Source organism: Epinephelus moara, chromosome 10 (assembly GCF_006386435.1).
Source record: "Epinephelus moara isolate mb chromosome 10, YSFRI_EMoa_1.0, whole genome shotgun sequence".
NCBI lineage: Eukaryota > Metazoa > Chordata > Actinopteri > Perciformes > Serranidae > Epinephelus > Epinephelus moara.
Window position 1 is genome coordinate 38,287,951 of NC_065515.1, and position 18,797 is coordinate 38,306,747.

At 41.6% G+C, this 18,797-nt stretch overlaps 3 protein-coding genes across 6 annotated transcripts in view; 2 read left to right on the forward strand and 1 right to left on the reverse strand.

Annotated features, from left to right (window-relative positions):
* Positions 1-8,311, forward strand: part of LOC126396445 (desmoplakin-like) — a 29,187-nt gene extending 20,876 nt beyond the window's left edge. For both annotated transcript variants that reach the window (XM_050054533.1, XM_050054534.1), the window contains exon 24: positions 575-8,311. In XM_050054533.1, coding sequence (XP_049910490.1) covers positions 575-7,669 — 7,095 coding nt within the window. In that variant the 3' untranslated portion in view covers positions 7,670-8,311. The remainder of the gene's footprint in view (positions 1-574) is intronic.
* Positions 8,312-10,270: 1,959 nt separating this feature from the next.
* Positions 10,271-17,855, forward strand: tbc1d7 (TBC1 domain family, member 7). The gene is made up of 8 exons (XM_050055239.1): positions 10,271-10,547; positions 11,186-11,305; positions 12,801-12,881; positions 12,974-13,164; positions 13,889-14,026; positions 14,679-14,824; positions 15,857-15,986; positions 16,088-17,855. Exons 2-8 carry the CDS (start codon positions 11,194-11,196, stop codon positions 16,172-16,174), a joined length of 885 nt encoding a protein of 294 aa, XP_049911196.1. The 5' UTR covers positions 10,271-10,547; positions 11,186-11,193; the 3' UTR covers positions 16,175-17,855.
* phactr1 (phosphatase and actin regulator 1) overlaps positions 17,800-18,797 on the reverse strand; it is a 38,607-nt gene continuing 37,609 nt past the window's right edge. For all 3 annotated transcript variants that reach the window (XM_050055238.1, XM_050055237.1, XM_050055236.1), the window contains exon 13: positions 17,800-17,939. In XM_050055238.1, coding sequence (XP_049911195.1) covers positions 17,924-17,939 — 16 coding nt within the window. In that variant the 3' untranslated portion in view covers positions 17,800-17,923. The remainder of the gene's footprint in view (positions 17,940-18,797) is intronic.

Here is an 18,797-nt window from a genome sequence, read left to right on the forward strand (position 1 = left end):
CATTGTCTTGTTTTGTTGTTTTACTGAAAGGAATTATTTTCGATAATATGTTGCTAAGTGAACAAAGCAAGATATATGTTGGAAGAACGCACGCAGACTTGCTATTTATGTTTTGTTTACTATTATAATCAATAACAGCTTTTTGTTTTTTGGCCTATTTTGTCCAATTTTGCATTAATACAGATGAAAAAATACAAGCAAGAAAAGAAACATTAAATTTGCAACATCACTTCTGTTGCTCTTAATAAAGCTGCGAGCCAAAATTTTGGACCTTCTGTTTTCATTGACAGAAATGAATAGAGCAAGTATGTATGCTGTCTTCCTTGATAATATTACAGTTTATCATTAAGGTTCATTAGCACTAGTACAAATGAGGTGCAGTTCAACTTGATAGTAGCATGATAATTTGATTTCATTTTTATTTCAATCCAAATATGTTCTATCCTGTTGTTTGATTGTATAGTTGTGTATTATGTTTCTTGATATACAGTAAATGCATCAATTCATTTCTGAGTTGACTAACCTTTTGTCTTTCTGCTGTTTCTCTCTTTTTTTCCCACTCTTTTTTCTGCAGACAACAGCAATGATGCAATCCATTCAGTCCCAGTACAGTGAAATTGTGAGTGAGAGAGATGCTCTTTTGCGGAAACTGCAATTGTTGGAAAAGGACAAAGATCACAACCAAAGGCTGGATGAGGAACTCAGTCGCATTAAACTGTCCCTGGACTCTGAGGTTCGCAATAAGCAACGCCTACAGGAGGAGAATGAAAGGGTGAAGAGGGATTTAAGTTACTGGAAGGACCAGTGTGATAGTAAGCAGGGCCTGATCAAGCAATATGACACAGATAAGGAACGTCTGGAAAGGGAAAAGAACTCTTTAAGAAGTGAAATAGACAGGCTGATGAGGGAACTCAGGGAGCTTGAGGAGACATATAAAAGTAGGCTGTCATCCATGCAGAAAGAATTGCGAGAGGTGGATGTTGTCAGACAAACCATGGAGACTGAGCTGAAGAGAACTAGAGAGCCCCCAACCTTGGATGCCTCCACTCTGGTTTTTGATGGAGTCCGTAAGTCAGTCACAGCAAACCAGTTGCTTGACTGTGGTGTTTTGGACAAACCAACATTTAGCCAGCTTGTAAAGGGGCATAAGACTGTCCCTGATGTGTCTGTCGACAAGAAGGTCAGCCTAAAAGGGACAGGCCCAATAGCTGGTGTGGTAATTGAAGGTCCAAAAAATCCAGGGTATATTACTGGACCCCTATACAAAATGACTTTCACAGAAGTCAAGAAAAAGAATCTGCTGCCACCAGATAGCGTTAACCTGCTACTGGATGCTCAGGCTGCCACAGGCCACATAATTGACCCCAGAACTAATCAGAAGTTGACAGTTGAAGAGGCATGTGATCAAGGTGTGGTTGATGAGGAGGACAAAGAGAGGTTGCTAGCAGCAGAAGCTGCGGCTGTAGGATATAATGACCCTGGCACAAGCAAACCTCTGTCAGTATTTCAGGCCATGAAGAAAGGACTGATTGACAAGAACACGACACTGCGTCTACTACAAGCTCAGGAGTCTGTGGGGGGCATCCTAGACCCCATTCTCAGTGTGTTCCTTCCCAAAGACACAGCCATTGAGCGTAACCTAATTAATGATGACATATATCGTGTTTTGAATCAGAGGCCTGAGCTCTATCTGGACCCAGAAAGTGAGGAAGGTGTAACCTATATGTCAATGAAGAGGAGATGCAAGGTAGATCCACACACAGGCCTTCTGCTTCTTCCTATTGTTGAGAATGTAGATCCCTCCAAACTTGTCTTTGATGGTGTTCGAAAACCTGTCACAGCCAAGCAGCTGCTTGATTGTGGTGTCCTGGACAAGCCAACATTTAAAGATCTAGAAAAGGGGAATAAAAATGTCCCAGAGGTGTCTGTAGACAAAAACATTAATCTTAAAGGGACTGGGCCTATTGCTGGGATTTTAGCTGGAAGTCAAGGCAAAATGTCTTTCTCAGAAGCCAAGAAACAAATGCTCCTGCCCGAAGATAGTGCAGATTTGCTACTGGAAGCCCAGGCTGCCACAGGCCACATCATCGACCCAAGAACCAATCAGAAGCTAACCGTAGAGGAGGCATGTGCTAGAGGGATTGTGGATGTTAGGGATCGAGATAGATTATTGGCAGCAGAGGCTGCTGCTGTGGGATACAAGGACTCAAGCACAGCCAAGCCTCTCTCAGTGTTTGAGGCCATGAAGAAGGAATTAATTGACAAGAAGACTGGGATACGCTTGTTGCAGGCCCAGGAGTCTGTGGGAGGTATTCTAGATCCCAATCTCAGTGTGTTTCTTCCCAAAGATACAGCTATCAAGCGCAACCTTTTGGATGAAAACCTCCGTCGAGCTCTAAACCAGAGTCCTGAGTGTTACCTTGACCCAGAAACTGAGTGCGATGCCAGCTATGGAACACTGAAGAAAAGATGCAAAACAGAGCCTCACACAGGTCTTCTACTTTTGCCCATCACTGAGAGGAAAGACCCTTCTAAACTGATTTTTGATGGCGTTCGTAAGCCAGTAACAGCAAAGCAATTGCTTGATTGTGGGGTCCTGGACAAACCAACGTTCAGCAAACTAATGAAGGGAGAGAAAACTGTCCCAGAGGTGTCTGAGGATAAGAAGGTCTCTCTGAAGGGGACAGGATCAATTGCTGGCGTGGCAGCTGGACCTTTAGGGAAAATGTCCTTATCAGAGGCCAAGAAACAGATGCTCATGCCCCCAGATAGTGCAGATTTGCTACTGGACGCCCAGGCTGCCACAGGTCACATCATTGACCCCACAACCAATCAGAAGCTGACAGTAGAGGAAGCATGTGCTAGAGGAGTGGTGGACAATAGGGATCGGGATAGACTGTTAGCAGCAGAAGCTGCTGCTGTGGGCTACAGGGATCCTAGCACAGCTAAGCCTCTCTCAGTGTTTGAGGCCATGAAGAAGGGACTAATTGACAAGAAGACTGGGCTACGCCTGCTGCAGGCCCAGGAGTCTGCTGGGGGCATTCTTGATCCCAATCTCAGTGTGTTCCTCCCCAAAGATACAGCTATAAAGCGTAATCTTTTGGATGAGGACCTCCGTCATGCTCTAAACCAGAGTCCTGCTTGCTACCTTGATCCAGACACAGAGCATGATACCAGCTATGGGGCTTTAAAGAAGAGAAGCAAAACAGAGTCTCACACAGGCCTGATACTTGTTCCAATCACTGAGAGGAAAGACCCTTCTAATCTGATGTTTGACGGAATCCGCAAGCCAGTCTCAGCACAGCAGTTGTTTGAATGTGGAGTCCTTGACAAGCCAACATTTGACCAGCTAGTGAAAGGGGAGAAAACTGTCCCAGAGGTGTCTGTGGAAAAAACAGTCTATCTAAAGGGGACTGGACCCATTGCTGGAGTGGTAGCTGGACGTCAAGGAAAAATGTCTTTGTCAGAAGCCAAGAAACAAATGATCCTGCCCCCAGATAGTGCTGATTTGCTACTCGAAGCCCAGGCTGCCACAGGCCACATCATTGACCCTAAAACTAATCAAAAGCTGACAGTAGAGGAGGCATGTGCTAGAGGAGTGGTGGATTTTAGGGATCAAGACAGATTATTGGCAGCGGAGGCTGCTGCTGTGGGCTACAAAGATTCTAGCACAGCAAAGCCTCTTTCAGTGTTTGAGGCCATGAAGAAGGGAATAATTGACAAGAAGACTGGGCTACGCCTGCTGCAGGCCCAGGAGTCTGCAGGAGGTATTCTAGATCCCAAACTCAGCGTGTTCCTCCCCAAAGATGCAGCTATCAAACGTAACCTTTTGGATGAAAACCTCCGTCATGCTCTAAACCAGAGTCCTGCTTGTTACCTCGACCCAGACACAGAGCGTGATACGAGTTATGGTGCATTAAAGAAGAGAAGCAAAACAGAGTCTCACACAGGCCAAATACTTCTGCCAATCACTGAGAGGAAAGACCCTTCCAATCTGATGTTTGATGGAATCCGCAAGCCAGTCTCAGCACAGCAGTTGTTTGAATGTGGAGTCCTTGACAAGCCAACATTTGACCAGCTAGTGAAAGGGGAGAAAACCGTCCCAGAGGTGTCTGTGGAAAAAACAGTCTATCTAAAGGGGACTGGGCCCATTGCTGGGGTAGCAGCTGGACGTCAAGGAAAAATGTCTTTGTCAGAAGCCAAGAAACAGATGTTCATGCCCCAAGATAGTGCTGATTTGCTACTCGAAGCCCAGGCTGCCACAGGCCACATCATTGATCCTAAAACTAATCAAAAGCTGACAGTAGAGGAGGCATGTGCCAGAGGAGTGGTGGATATTAGGGATCGTGACAGATTATTGGCAGCAGAGGCTGCTGCTGTAGGCTACAAAGATCCTAGCGCAGCAAAACCTCTTTCAGTGTTTGAGGCCATGAAGAAGGGAATGATTGACAGAGAGACTGGGCTACGCCTGCTGCAGGCCCAGGAGTCTGTGGGAGGTATTCTAGATCCTAATCTCAGTGTGTTCCTCCCCAAAGATGCAGCTATCAAACGTAACCTTTTGGATGAGGACCTCCGTCATGCTCTAAACCAGAGTCCTGCTTGTTACCTTGACCCAGAAACTGAGTGTGATACGAGCTATGGAACATTGAAGGAAAGATGCAAGACAGAGCCTCAAGCAAGCCTCCAACTTTTGCCAGTCTCTGAGAAGTTTGACCCCTCCAAACTACTCTTTGAGGCTGTCCGTAAGACAGTTACAGCACAACAGTTGCTTGATTGTGGGGTCCTGGACAAACCAACATTCAACAAACTAATCAAGGGGGAGAAAACTGTCTCAGAGGTGTCTGTGGATAAGAGGGTCTTTCTGAAGGGGACTGGGTCAATTTCTGGTGTTGCAGCTGGACCTCAAGGGAAAATGACTTTTACAGAAGCCAAGAAAAAGAAAATTATGTCTGCTGAAAGTGCTGACATGCTACTGGATGCTCAGGCAGCAACAGGCAACATCGTTGACGTCAGAACTAATCAGAGGTTGACTGTAAAGGAAGCGTGTGCCAGAGGAGTAGTGGATAAGGAAGATGAATCAAAGTTATTTGCAGCTGAATCTGCAACTATAGGTTACAGAGACCCAAATACGGGCAAGCTCCTGTCAGCTGGCCAAGCCATGAAGAAGGGATTAATTGACAAGGATACAGCTCTACGTATACTCCAGGCTCAGGAATCTGTAGGTGGCATTTTGGACCCTGCCCTTGGTTTATTTCTCCCCAAAGACATTGCTATGGATAGGGATCTAATAGATGAGGACCTTTACCAGGCCCTGAATCAGTATCCTGAGTGTTATCTGGACCCAGACACACAACAACCAGCTACTTATGTATCGCTGAAGAAAAAATGCAAAGCAGATCGGAGCACAGGTCTTTTGCTTCTTCCTGAACCCAAAAAGCCATTAACTTTACAGGGGCTCAGGGGCCAGGTGTTGGTCAAAGATCTAGTGGATGCAAACTTATTAGACCGGTCAGATATGGACCAACTGAGGGAGGGCAGATTGACGAGCCAGGACATTGAAGACCGCCTGCACTCCTACCTGAGAGGTTCCACCTGCATAGCAGGAGTTTATGATGAGGCCAGTGATAAGGTGATGCCCTTCTACCAGGCCATGAAAGATGGACTGTTGCGACCTGGGACTACTTTGGAACTGCTTGAGGCTCAGGCTGCCTCAGGTTTTATAGTTGATCCTGTCAACAACCAATACCTGACTGTTACTGATGCCTACAACAAAAGACTGTTTGGACCAGAGTTTAAGGACAACCTGCTATCAGCAGAGAGGGCTGTGACTGGTTACAAACGTCCTGGTACTGACAAGGTTATCTCCCTCTTTCAGGCCATAGAGAGAGGTCTAGTTGAGAAAGGTCATGGCATCCGTCTACTGGAGGCCCAGATTGCCAGTGGTGGTATAATTGATCCTGAACACAGCCATCGTATTGACGTTAATGTAGCCTACAAGAGAGGTTACTTTGATAAGGAAATGAACAATATCCTGACCAATCAGAATGTTGATACTAAGGGTTTCTTTGACCCCAACACGGAGGAAAACCTAACTTACATGGAGCTTAAGAAACTCTGTACTACAGATAAGAAGACTGGCCTCATTCTTTTACCTATCTTAGACAAGAAAAAGCTAGAGTCGACTCAAAAGAACACTCGGAGAAAGAGGAGAGTGATAATTGTGGATCCAGCGACTAATAAAGAGATGACAGTGCGTGAGGCATATGACAAAGGGTATATTGACTATGATACCTTCGTTGAGCTGTCTGAGCAGGAGTGTGAGTGGGAAGAGATCACTATCACTGCTCCAGATGGTTCCATACGGTTTGTCATTAATGACAAGAAGACTGGAAGACAGTATGATATTACCGAGCTGATTGAAAAAGGAGTAATTGATCAATCGGATCTAGATCGGTACAGATCACGTACCATCAATCTTACTCAGTTTGCAGATATCATCAGCAACAAGACCAAACATGGATCATCATCATTATCTTCATCATCATCAGCTTCAAGAACATCAGCATTTCCAGGTACATCTTCAATGACATCATCATCATCAACTTCAAGAACATCAGCATCTCCGGGTACATCTTCAGTGACATCATCATCGACTTTGAGAACATCAGCAGCCTCAGTTCCATTGTCAGTGACATCATCATCATCGTCATCATCATCATCATCAGCCCTGTCAAGACCCTTATCACCTACTCTCTCCAAGGTGACATCAACAAGAACCACCACTGTCACCGAGCGAAGCGCCTCATTTAGCAGTGTAGGTCAAGACTCACCTGATTCCCTTAGGGGTATATCCAGCATATCATTCACCCTGGCCTCTCCTGTTGAAACAGTGGGTGAACAGGAACCTGTGGGTGCCATCTTTGACACAGATACTATAGAGAAGATATCCATCACAGAGGCTCTAGATCGTGGTCTGGTGGATTCCATCACTGCCCAGAGACTGCTGGAGGCTCAGGCCTGCACTGGAGGAATCATCAATCCCACAAATGGCCGTAGGCTCAGCATCCAAGAGGCCACCCGCCAGGGCATAATAAATGACGACATGGCAACTAAGCTTAAGCCTGCCCAGAAAGCCTTTTTTGGCTTTGAGGATGTAAAAAACAGGAAGAAGATGTCTGCTGCTCAGGCTATGAAGGAGATGTGGCTGCCATATGAGGCAGGGCAGAGATTCCTGGAGTTCCAGTATGTAACAGGGGGACTTTATGACCCAGAAATGGGGTGTAGAAGAACCTTAGAAGAAGCTGTGAAAATGGGCTGGCTGGATGGGAGAGCAGCCCAGAAGCTCCAAGACACCAGACAGCAAACAAAGAACCTGACCTGCCCCAAGAGCAAACTAAAGATCTCTTACAAGGATGCTCTGGATAATTGCCTGGTGGAGGAAAGCAGCGGGGTGAAAATGCTCCAGGCATCAGCCGAGTCTTCCAGAGGGATCAGCAGTCCTTACAATGTGTCCTCTGCCCCAGGATCCACCACTGGCTCCAGGAGTGGCTCACGACGAGGCTCCCGCAGGAGCAGTGTGGACCTAGGCTCCCCCAGTAACTCATCAACTAGTTGCACCACCTTAAGTCATACTAGCTACGCCACTTTCTCCTCAACATCCGCCAAATAAATCAAAAAATGTTCTGCACATTCATACTTGCAAATAAATCTGTTAAGAGTATACTGATTGTTTAGAAAAGAGCTTGTGTGTATTGTACACAAGGAGAAGAATTTAAAGATAACATCATCCGAAGATCATGTTCTTAATCTTTTTGCATAGTTTTAGATTTTAGCTTTGGTGTTGCTATGCTTTTAAAATGTTATAGTTCAAAAGGTAATGACAATGAACACTGCCTAGATATTTTTTGTGGAAACTAAAGTATTAATGGCAGCCATCTTCAGGTATATGGATTGAAAATAAAATGTATATTAGCAAAGCTGCTGGTGCCCCTACTAGGCTAGGTTCAGAAATGTTTGCCATATTTTTGCATACACATAGGCCTATTTGACCAATGTTGTTAAAATCTTCATGGAATGTAATTTCTTTTTAAGCTTTAGATTGTTAACATGATGGTATTAGGTTTATATTTAATCCACATCTAAAATGCCTGTTTTGTGAGGAAAGGGAAGCAAAGGTTGGGTTACATATATTAGCTTAACTACTTTTTTACTAAATCAGTTAAACATCGGTTTTTGCTGTTTAGTGCTTCTGGTCTTGTAAAAGTTTCTCAGTATCTCGAAATAAATACTAACCTTTGAGTCTTTTGCTTACATGGATTGATAACTGTTCTTATTGTGTCTGGTCAATTTTAATGCAACACTTTTAAAAGCTACATCAAAGTCAGGATTATTGCCAAGGAGGTTTTCACATGCAAGGAATTGCCTTGGTGTTATGGTGCAAGAGAAAATGAAAAAAAGTACTGCAAAGTTAAGAAACAAATATAGAATAGAAAAATTTACAATCAGAATCTGAAGAAAAATATACAACATACAAAGAGTTGTACAATTCCATGCAGGACTGTGTCAAATGTCCATGGAATGTGCAAAAGTTCACTTTATTAAGTTATAGGGCAGAAGCCTACATGCAAGATATCATCAATATTTTCCTGTATACAGGTAGTTCTAAGTAATTATAAGATGAGGGCTAATTATGCGTGAGCAAAATGTTTGCATTGGTATCATGTTTTCACATGACAGTGGATACATAGTCTGTTTAGCCTACTGAAAAGCACTTGTTAAAGCTCTTTCCCCAGTAAATAAATACCATTATCCTTTGGGGGGGGGACAATAGAAGTTATTCATATGGCCTAAGATAGTCCAAAAAATACTGAACAACTCTCTCCCATATACAAAAACGAGAAAGCTAAAGCTCAAATTTGTGATGTCATAAGGTATAAAGGGCGGAGCTGCTCCATAGACAGTGACTTGACAAAGATGATATAAATGACACTATGAGCACCCAGGGGAATGTTGTGAGTACATACAGGGGCGTAGGTGCAGGCAGAGCAGTTGCGCTGGGGCCCATGGGGTGGAGGGGCGCGACTGCCACCTGGAAATATGCCTTTGTTCACAGAAGATCTCATGTTAAATGAAAAACGGTGTGATTTTCTATATGCCTCCCAAAAGGGAAACCCATATCCATCATGGATTTCTGTTTTTGTATATAAGTGTCAATCTAGCCTATAACAAAATTATGTGCTCATTCTGCATAAAATATATAAAAAAAATTATAATTTAATTGTGAAAAATATTGAGTTGTAATATTTTGAGTATTGAGTATGTAATGATGATTGCTGGGTGATATGTATGTTGATGTCATCCAGCATCAAGTCTCTGTTTAATCATGCAACAAGACGATACGATTTACAGCAGCTAGTTTAGGTGCAAAAACTCTCGACTGACAAGCTGCATCTTTAAGTTGATATAACATACAAGTGGCAGTAAGACACACTGTTGGTAACATAAATATACGCCTAAAATTTCCAAACATCTGTAACTAGTAACTAGGGAGCACAAGGGCCCGTCATAATAGCGTGCACTGGGGCCCATCCTAACTACATTTCTGCTTCAGAACTGAGAACACTACAACAGAAAAAAAGTCACTTGGTTATAATAAAGAAAACAAACATTCTGTGGGTCCCCAAAATCAGGCTCCCATTCATTGTCTCTGGAGCAGTTCCAGAACTTATACCCTATGACATCACAAGTTTGAGACATACATCTCTGGTTTCTGGCTTTGAGAGAGAGAGTAGCTCATTTTCACAAATATTGATTGAACTTTGCATAGCCATGGAAATAACATGGGGATTCTTAATTTAGGTGGTGTTCCCCTTTAGGTCGGCCAAGTGTTATCTAAGTTCTAATGTGCGTTTGTGTTACAAAACGAGCCGTCTTCACCTCACCTCTTTAGAATTAGGTTACGAATGAAGATAATTGGCACAGTGGCAAGAGGCAGTGGGGCGTGGAGAACATGACACCGGAAAATATGCCTGCTTTGCTTTGAAGTTGCCTTCAAAATAATAGCATATTTGGGACCTTTACTAGTTGCTTGGTTTGTGGTGTACTTCAGTTTTATTGTAGACGGGAAAGAGGTAAATTATCCTGACTGGGTTGATTTTATTATTGATACTATAGACATTGTCAAAGAATAAACATATATTCAAATCGATTTTTCATTTAATTTTCAGTTTTACTGGTAGCTCATTATTTTATTTCGAAAGTGCTAACCGGAAGTATCCTAATGACAACAACGACAGTGGTTAGCATGTCGCTAGCAGACCAAGTCATAAATGTATTTTTAGACATATGATATTTGTCCACAGTGTTACAACGTACACCTACGTTTCAGTTAGCAGAGTGCTTTTGCCGTTAATATTACAGTTGTAAAAGCTGCGTACTTGTTGGGCTCTGTAGCTAACGTTAACGTTAGCTCGTTAGCTGAAGTTATGGATTTAGCTAACTAATTTAGCTTAGAGCAATACAGTCTGCGTGAAACACACCTGTTCAAGGTAGGAGCACGTATTTTAATACCACAAACATTTATCACTCCATGCTGCTAACGTAACAGATACAAGTGATGTAATTTACCTAAGCAAAAGACTGCTTGGTGCTGTCATTAGGCCCGCTCTGAATCATTTGCTGGATGGAAGGATTTATCACGTTGTGTTTTCTAATGTTTTTCTCCTTAAAATTACCTTAAGTTGCATATTAGTTACTGTAACGTTAATCGTATGTGTGATGATATAACACAGTATGCACCATATACTCTCAGCAGAGGTGGAGGGGGTATTTACATCCTTTAAGTAAAAGCAGTAATACCAAACTGTAAAAATCCTCTGGTAAATGTTAACGTCGATTTAAGCAGGTAAATATAAACAGGAAAATTTACATGAAGATGAATGCAATGCGAAAAAATGTCCCATGTGATTGTCATACTGTTGCATATCATGAGGTCTCTAGTCCTTAGCTCTCTCACAAGTACTTCAAATCTGTACTTAAGCAAAGTACTTGAGTAAATGTAACTTATTCCATCACAGGCTATCAAAATAAATAATAGCAAGCTAAAGACCAAATGTTATTTTAGGCAGCTTTTGGCCTCTGTATCATGCCACTGCTAATTCAATGAACTGTAAAACTCACTGACCAGGTCGAAGTATGGCGGATGACCCTCAGAGAAATTTCCGCTCTGCATATTATGAGAAAGTCGGCTTCAGAGGGGTGGAGGAGAAGAAATCTCTGGAAATACTGCTCAAGGATAATCCTCTTGGTAGGTAACAATTCATAAAACAAACATTTCTATCTGAACATGGCTTACATGCTGGAGAAAAATGGTTTAAGGCAGTGCTTCTTAACTGGTGAAGTCATTACTAAGGAGAAATCTGGACCCAATGGCTTGAACAGTTTGGAACCAATGGTTTGGGGATAGTGTACACAAATTTATTTTGTTATGGTGAAGAATATGAGCAGTGTCTGGAGGCAGTGGAAATATAATTGAAAACTTCAAAATGATGGTTTGATATTAATTAGTTGTTGTTAAATAAAAAAAACAACTAAATTTATAATATCTGGATTTTGAAGAATCCACAACCCAGTACCAGTCTTGATAGATATTGTTGAAATAAAAATAATGAATGGAAATACTTTTTTGGGAGGTGTAATAGACTACAAGTATGCCAGAAACCACATAAATCAAATAAAGACATAAATGCTGAAGTCTGTTGCAACATTGCACAAAACATACATCCTCAGTTTAGTCATTACATATATTGTATCATTCTTTTATAGTTCCATACATTACCTGCTGTGTGGAGGTTTGAGGAAATGCAAACAAAACAATCACAAATCCAATTTTATGCTACAGAAGAGAGCTATAAGAATTGTAAACAGAGCTGATTATCACAAACCAACCGACCAACAAATTATTTGTAAAGTCACATGCTCTCAAATATAGAGATCTTGTGGACTTAATAACTACACCTGTGGGTATACTTAATGTACATATATGTACATATCTTTTATTTTGCTTGTTTCTTTTATTTTTATTGTAGAGATCTAAAGAGAACAGTTCAGGAATCAGGACTATTGGGGCGCCGGTGGCTTAGTGGTAGAGCAGGCGCCCCATGTACAAGGCTGTTGCCGCAGCGGCGTTGCCGCAGCGGCCCGGGTTCGACTCCAGCCTGTGGCCCTTTGCTGCATGTCACTCCCTCTCTCCCCCTTTCACACTAGTCTCTCCTATCGATTAAAGGCTTAAAAATGCCCCAAAAAATATCTTTCAGAAAAAAAAAAAAAAGGAATCAGGACTATTAATGTAGATGGGGTAGGTGCAATAAGCTGAGGCTTCAGCCCACACCATTTCGGTCAGCAAAATTTGCTTTGGTTTGTCACTGCCTCAAAAGCAATGGCTTATTATTGTTATTTATTATTAGTTTATTTATTTATTTATTGTTGTGTGTGTTTGAGTTGTATAAGTTGGAAAACGACTAAATGAAATGAAATTAGATTAGATTAGATGAAATGAAATGAAATTGAATTAAACTATTGGTGTTGTCACATGAGCATGTACCATCAGTGATGGTAGTAAGACTCATAATACATTCGTATTACATATTGGCACCAGTGTATCTGCAACACATTACAGTAGATTGGTCTACAGATTTTTATTCCCACGACCTCCCATTTCTCATTGGTTTGTGGTTGAGTTTTGATGGATGTAGGTGAAGTCAGGTCTTGTCCTGTTACCACTGTTTTTTCTCTTCTGTCAGATCTAGAAAAGCTGAGCACCTTCAGTCAGAGGTTCCCCCTCCCCTCTATGTACAGAATTCATGTGTGGAAGGTTTTGTTGGGTAAGACAGACACATACACCCACATTCACACATATAGACACAAGAGCTTGCATTTCCAAATTGCATATGAACTGATTCTCCTGTTCTTGCAGGCATCCTACCTCCCCACAGTGACTCTCACACTCTGGTGGGAGGCTACAGGAAGGAGCAGTACCAGGACATCCTGGAGGCTCTGGAGGTGATGAGATACATCAACTCGTCCACACCCTCCACCCACGTCTACCTGCGCATGTTCCAGCTGGAGAGCCAGGTGCTCCCACGGTGCTCTGAGACCTCTGCCCCGGTAAGACGAAGCACATCCAGTGTAATGTTGACATGTCTGAGACTGATAGAGAAAAACATTAGATGATAAATGGTGAAAAACGGCATCAGCTGGCACCTTGATCAGAGTTGAAGGTAGTGCCGAAACATTCAACAACATTTTAGATTCTTAGCTGATGGTCTAATTATATTCACATGTGCAAGTTCAGGGTTCTGGTACCATTTAAATAATGAACCATACCTCAAAGCCTCAGTGGAAAATGATAGGACATCAGGTACAATCTTTAGCACAAAACTCTTTGTGTTGTCAGTTCCACTTCAGTAACCCACTAAGTAGATATATATGCGACCATAATTAAACATGGAAATCACACAGACTCACATTTGGCAGTGGGAATGTGTCCAAATCATCCTGGAGATGTCTGCCTTCAGTGTAGAGCTCTGTGGTGTTTGGCCTTTTTAAACTATGCATGTTTTTTTTTTGTGTGACTCACAGTTACTGAAATAAGAAAATATATTTAATATAAAAATACTTAACATCTAATTGTCTCTTTTCTGACTCGAGTGTCAGTTATGTCTGAAGAATACAGAGGTATCTTTTGTGATGATTGTGGCAGTTTTTGCAAGTGTGTTCTGTAAATGTTGTCAGTGATACTACCATGCTAGTAGTTGGGTTTCCGTTTGCTTCCTTTATTCCTTGGTGCTGCAATGTATAATACTGTCATGTTGTTGTTCTTTTCTTCCAGGATGAAGAGAACGATGACTTCCTCTCCATCGGTCGAGCAATGGAGGAGATCGTAGACGATCCTATCGACTGCTATTGGCTGATCAAGTGTTTCGTTAATCAGTTCCACACAAAGTTCGGAGACTCGGTACCCCACCTTGTAAGAGTTATATTTAACTTAACATAAAATGTAAAAATGTTGTTTAAAAGCAAACTGAACTTGAAGGGTTATTAATGAGCTTTAACATAGTAGTTGGATTGAAAATTCTTGGCTGACAGGATGTTTTTTTTTCAAGCTTTCGTCGACATCTTGTGGCCTTCATTAGTGGATAATTATGCTTCAAACAAAGCTCTCAAAAAATAGTATGTGGTCACCATGCTAAGATTTTTGATTTTCATCAAATTCTAAAGCAAATTGATTATTTGCCCCAAAAAAAGAATACACCTGAACTGATCATGGGAAAAACAACATATATCATGTTGCTGCTTTGCTCAGTGACTATAAGGAAGCGGCAGCAAAACCAGACATTGACAAGAGTTGAGTTATTGTTCACAGAAGTAGCAAAATGAATTGAAGACTTTGTATTGGTGAGTCAACTTTACTCCTTTTTTTAAGAGACTTGTTTTCTTTACAGTTCTGCTTTTGAACATGCATCATGGTAATGGTGTAAATGTAGTTTATAAAATGACAGAATAGATGTGACAAAGTTCTCATGACTCAGGAGTCAGGATCACATTACTTTGTAATCTGCGTCACTGTGAATTGAGACTTTGTACTTTCCTCTCCTTCTGTCTGTTCTGTTGTGGTGAAGCCGAAGAGCCTGGAGCATTATCTGAGTCAGGAGGAACCGCGGCTGCTGAACCATCTGAAGAACACCGGAGCCCTGGCTCGGCTGCCCTACAGCCTCTGGTTCAGACGCTGCTTTGCTGGCTGCCTGCCAGAATCAAGCCTGCAGAGGTCAGTTTGCTGTCCACAGCACAAATCTGATATAAGCACACAGCCCAGATTCCTCTCCACAGTGAGATTTTCAAAATCTGTCTTTGTAGTTTACCATGATAATATTAAGGCTTTTTTGAAAGATCTTTGAAGCACATTTCCAGTGGTCTCAACCATCTTAACCGTGACCAACTGTAGCTTGCCATTGCTCTTGTGCCCTTATGAAGCAAGTTGCAAACTTATTCACCAACAAAATAATCTGTGAGGCTTAATAGTTGAACTTTGGTTAGTGTAGTCTGAACCAAGCGACAACCTCTAGGGCTGAAAAATGAAGCCATTTAAATGTTATTAAGGCCCAAAGTTATGCATAGTTAGGGGTATGGCCACTTTGACAGGAAGATGTCACAGTTGACAAGTTGCTACCATGGAGACAACGTTGGTTAGGTAACATAAGCATAAGCATATTTAACAATTCTGAATTCTGAAAGTTCTCAGCCTTGGCACTGACTACTTATTTCGCTCATGATGTCTTGTAGCATGTAAATGTTAATAAGGTTAAAAACTTGTTTATCCTTGGAGAGAGGGGGGGGTCTTTAAAAATCTCTCTTTGAATTGCATGCTTTCATTAGCTAGCACTTCTTTACAAATCAAACACTGACGCCATCAGGTTCACCTTAAGAATTCTTCTCTAGGCACTGATAAGTAAATGATCTGGGTATTTCCTCCACTGAGTCTGATCCTGCATTCAGGACTAGACTGTAGCTGCATTCAGACATGTAGCTTTGGGCACAACAGCAAGAAGAGACAAATTGTCTTGATTACCAAAGAAAAGTCATTTGCAGCTGAATACAAATGCCCGGTTAGAGTTCAATGTCTTGATTTGTTGCTTAGCACAAACAGTGTTACTATGGTCAAATACATTTTGCACAAGCCTTCAAAAATTAAACATGTATCCTTCTTGAGCTAATTTGTTTTCTACAGATGATGAGACTTTCTGTATACCTTCAATTCTTCATACTGCTCAAATTAACTGAGCCCTTTGCTTATTTTTAGGGTGTGGGACAAGGTGATCAGCGGCTCCTGTAAGATCCTGGTGTTTGTGGCCTTGGAGATTCTGCTCAGCTATAAAATCATATTGATGGGTATCAACCGGCCTGAAGGGGTGGTCAAGTTTCTGTGCAATGTGAGTAGATGACAGCATAACATCCAGCAAACAGAAAGACATTGGTTTTGTCTTTATAGAAGGTGCCCTTATAAAGCCTCTCAATAACTGTTCCCTTCTAGATACCACAGGAAAACACAGACGCCATTGTGACTAAAGCCATTGACTTGTGGCACAAATATTGTGGAACTCCAGTGCACGCTGTATAGCTCCACGAAGCTCCACAAACGTCTGGGCTCAGAGTTGAGGTGCTTTTACAAGATGAACCAGGATTGGCTCTTAACTCCACTGAGAGACCAACAGACTGTGTCAGTGGGGATTTGTCTCCGCATGACTGAACTGAAAACTCATCACAGGCTACTTCCAATAAGCACGAGGACTTGGGAGCCAATTTTCATATTGACAAGAAGGTTCCCAGCTTTCCCCCAAGAATATGATGAACTATCTGTGGAGAGGACTTGACCACATGAACACTGTAAACAGCTGCAGTACACAGCGGATGCACAAAGTCTGTTTGGAAAAAGGCAAGGAAGCATAAACTTATTTTTTTTAATAAGTTTCTTTCTTTAAGAAACTGCATACATCATAGAAGACTCACAATAAATTAATACCCACATGCAGTTTTTTCTGCTTTACAAAAAAACGTGAAAAGTCTCGCTTACTTTCTTTGCTATGTACAAGTCTTATAATTCTGAGAACATTTTTAAACATACAAGAGACAGTAATGTTACCGACGCTTGTACGTACACACACACTCACTCAGACACACAGTCAGAACACACACAACAGATCAACCAGTTCTCCCAATAATATGGTCAAAACTGCTAATTCATGAACCTAGTATGGACTGTAAACAATAAAAAACAAAAAGTAAGGTGGCAGGGTTTCATATTCTGTACCGCCAAAGGTTTGTCTCAGACAATAAAAAATGAAATACAAAAAAATGTCTTCTTTTCTTGTAGTTCGGCAGAGAGTTCGGCAACATTTTACTGTGTCTACAGATGATATTCTGTATCAAACAAAACAAGTTAATTTGGCAACTTTTAAATCCCTGTAAACAATACTGTAGGCACAGCGACACAGTGAGTTACTGAACTCTCAACAGCAGTCACTCTGGGATGCATTCAAGATCGCGACTTCCACAGCAAGTCAAGTTGCTTTGGTTTAAAAAGGGGATCTGAAGTCTGAAAAGTGTTTTGAGCTCTTGGATGCAGCCCATAAACTGATGGACAAATGAAGAGAAAATCTGAAATTATTGCTCAGTTGATTGGTGTGTATGCATTAGGAGAATTTTATTTCTACTGTCACTGGCTTGTAGAGAGCATCTGGGGACTCTGATTAGGATTTTAGGACATTTTGGCTTAAGATTCAGCTGCCTACAACAGCATAAGCTGTTGTAAAGATTTTAATTCTCACAAAATGAGAAATCATTATTGAGATGTCATCTGTGGAACAAAACTGTGCCAACACAAGCATGGCCCCATGGAAAGAAAGTTCATTTGAGAAAAGAAGAATGAGAACATGGTGAAAGGCAAGAAAATCCCTGTGTAAAAACAAAGTCCCATCTTTACCTCCTTCTGTTCCCATCTTTATAATTGACACAGATTCTGTGTTTGACTTCCAAAAACCTTGTTCAAAACCAAAAGTGCTGCAAAGTAAACAAATCACCACCTCTTCATCCTAAAAAATGAAAAGCTTTTGAGTATCAAGAAGTCCGTAAAATCTCCACTGAGGGGAGATGCCAGTTGAGAGTTTAATCCATTTGTACTTTTGAAAGTGTTTGCTCATGTTCCTGCGATGACCGCAGTACACAGGCTGTGTTAATGTCCAGTCCTTCAGTTTGAAGTCAACGCCGGAAAGGGTAGTTGTTAGCAGTATGAGGGCAGCAGGTAGCAGTCTGAACACTTGAGGCTTGGTGTGTGAGTGAAAAAGCATGGCCAAGGTCTGACTGATCCATCCTATGGTCGATGGAACCTTCAGGAAGAGACCAGTACAAAAAGACAAGTGAGTGACTTCATAGAAATGCTGTTGGGTGGTCCTGCACCATACTTCACCACTATCACACGAGGCTTTAACGTTTACTATGACTTTTTAATGCTATTTATAAGACATTGTATACAATGACTTATTTTCTTTGTGGTTTACTTTATTATAATTTCTTTAAAATAATTTTTCCAGGGCGATGGTGGCTTAGTGGGTAGAGCAGGTGCCCCATGTACAAGGCAGTTGCTGCAGAGGCCCGGGTTCAAATCCAGCCTGTGGCCCTTTGCTGCATGTCCTCCCCTTCTCTCTCTCCCCCTTTCATGCTTACCTGTCCTGTCCATTAAAGGCAAAATGACCAAAAAATATCTTAAAAAAAATAAATAAAATTTTGGTTGGTGACTTAGTGGTTAGAGCAGGCGCCTCATGTACAGAGAGGCTCCGTCCTCACTGCAGCAGCCCCGGTTCAACTTCGGCTTGCAGCCTTTTGCTGCGTGCCACTCCCCCTCTCTCTCTCTCCCCCTTTACACACCCAGCTATTCTATCCATTAAAGGCAAAAACGCCATAAAAATATTCTTAAAAATAAAATAAATAAAATGATTTTTTCGACAGCTATAAAAATACTTCACTGTGAGTTGTTTTAATGACGTACTTCACTATGACTTCTATTTGGCAATTTTAATATATATACTATATGATGACATGCTGATTTATGCCTTCTCACCAGCTACATTGTAGTATAGTATGCCAAAAAAAGTCACCATGTGTCATAAAAACGCCACAAAAAAGTCATAGTATAGTACAGCATAAAAATGTCATTAAAAAGCCAAAGTATAAATTTGCATATAAAT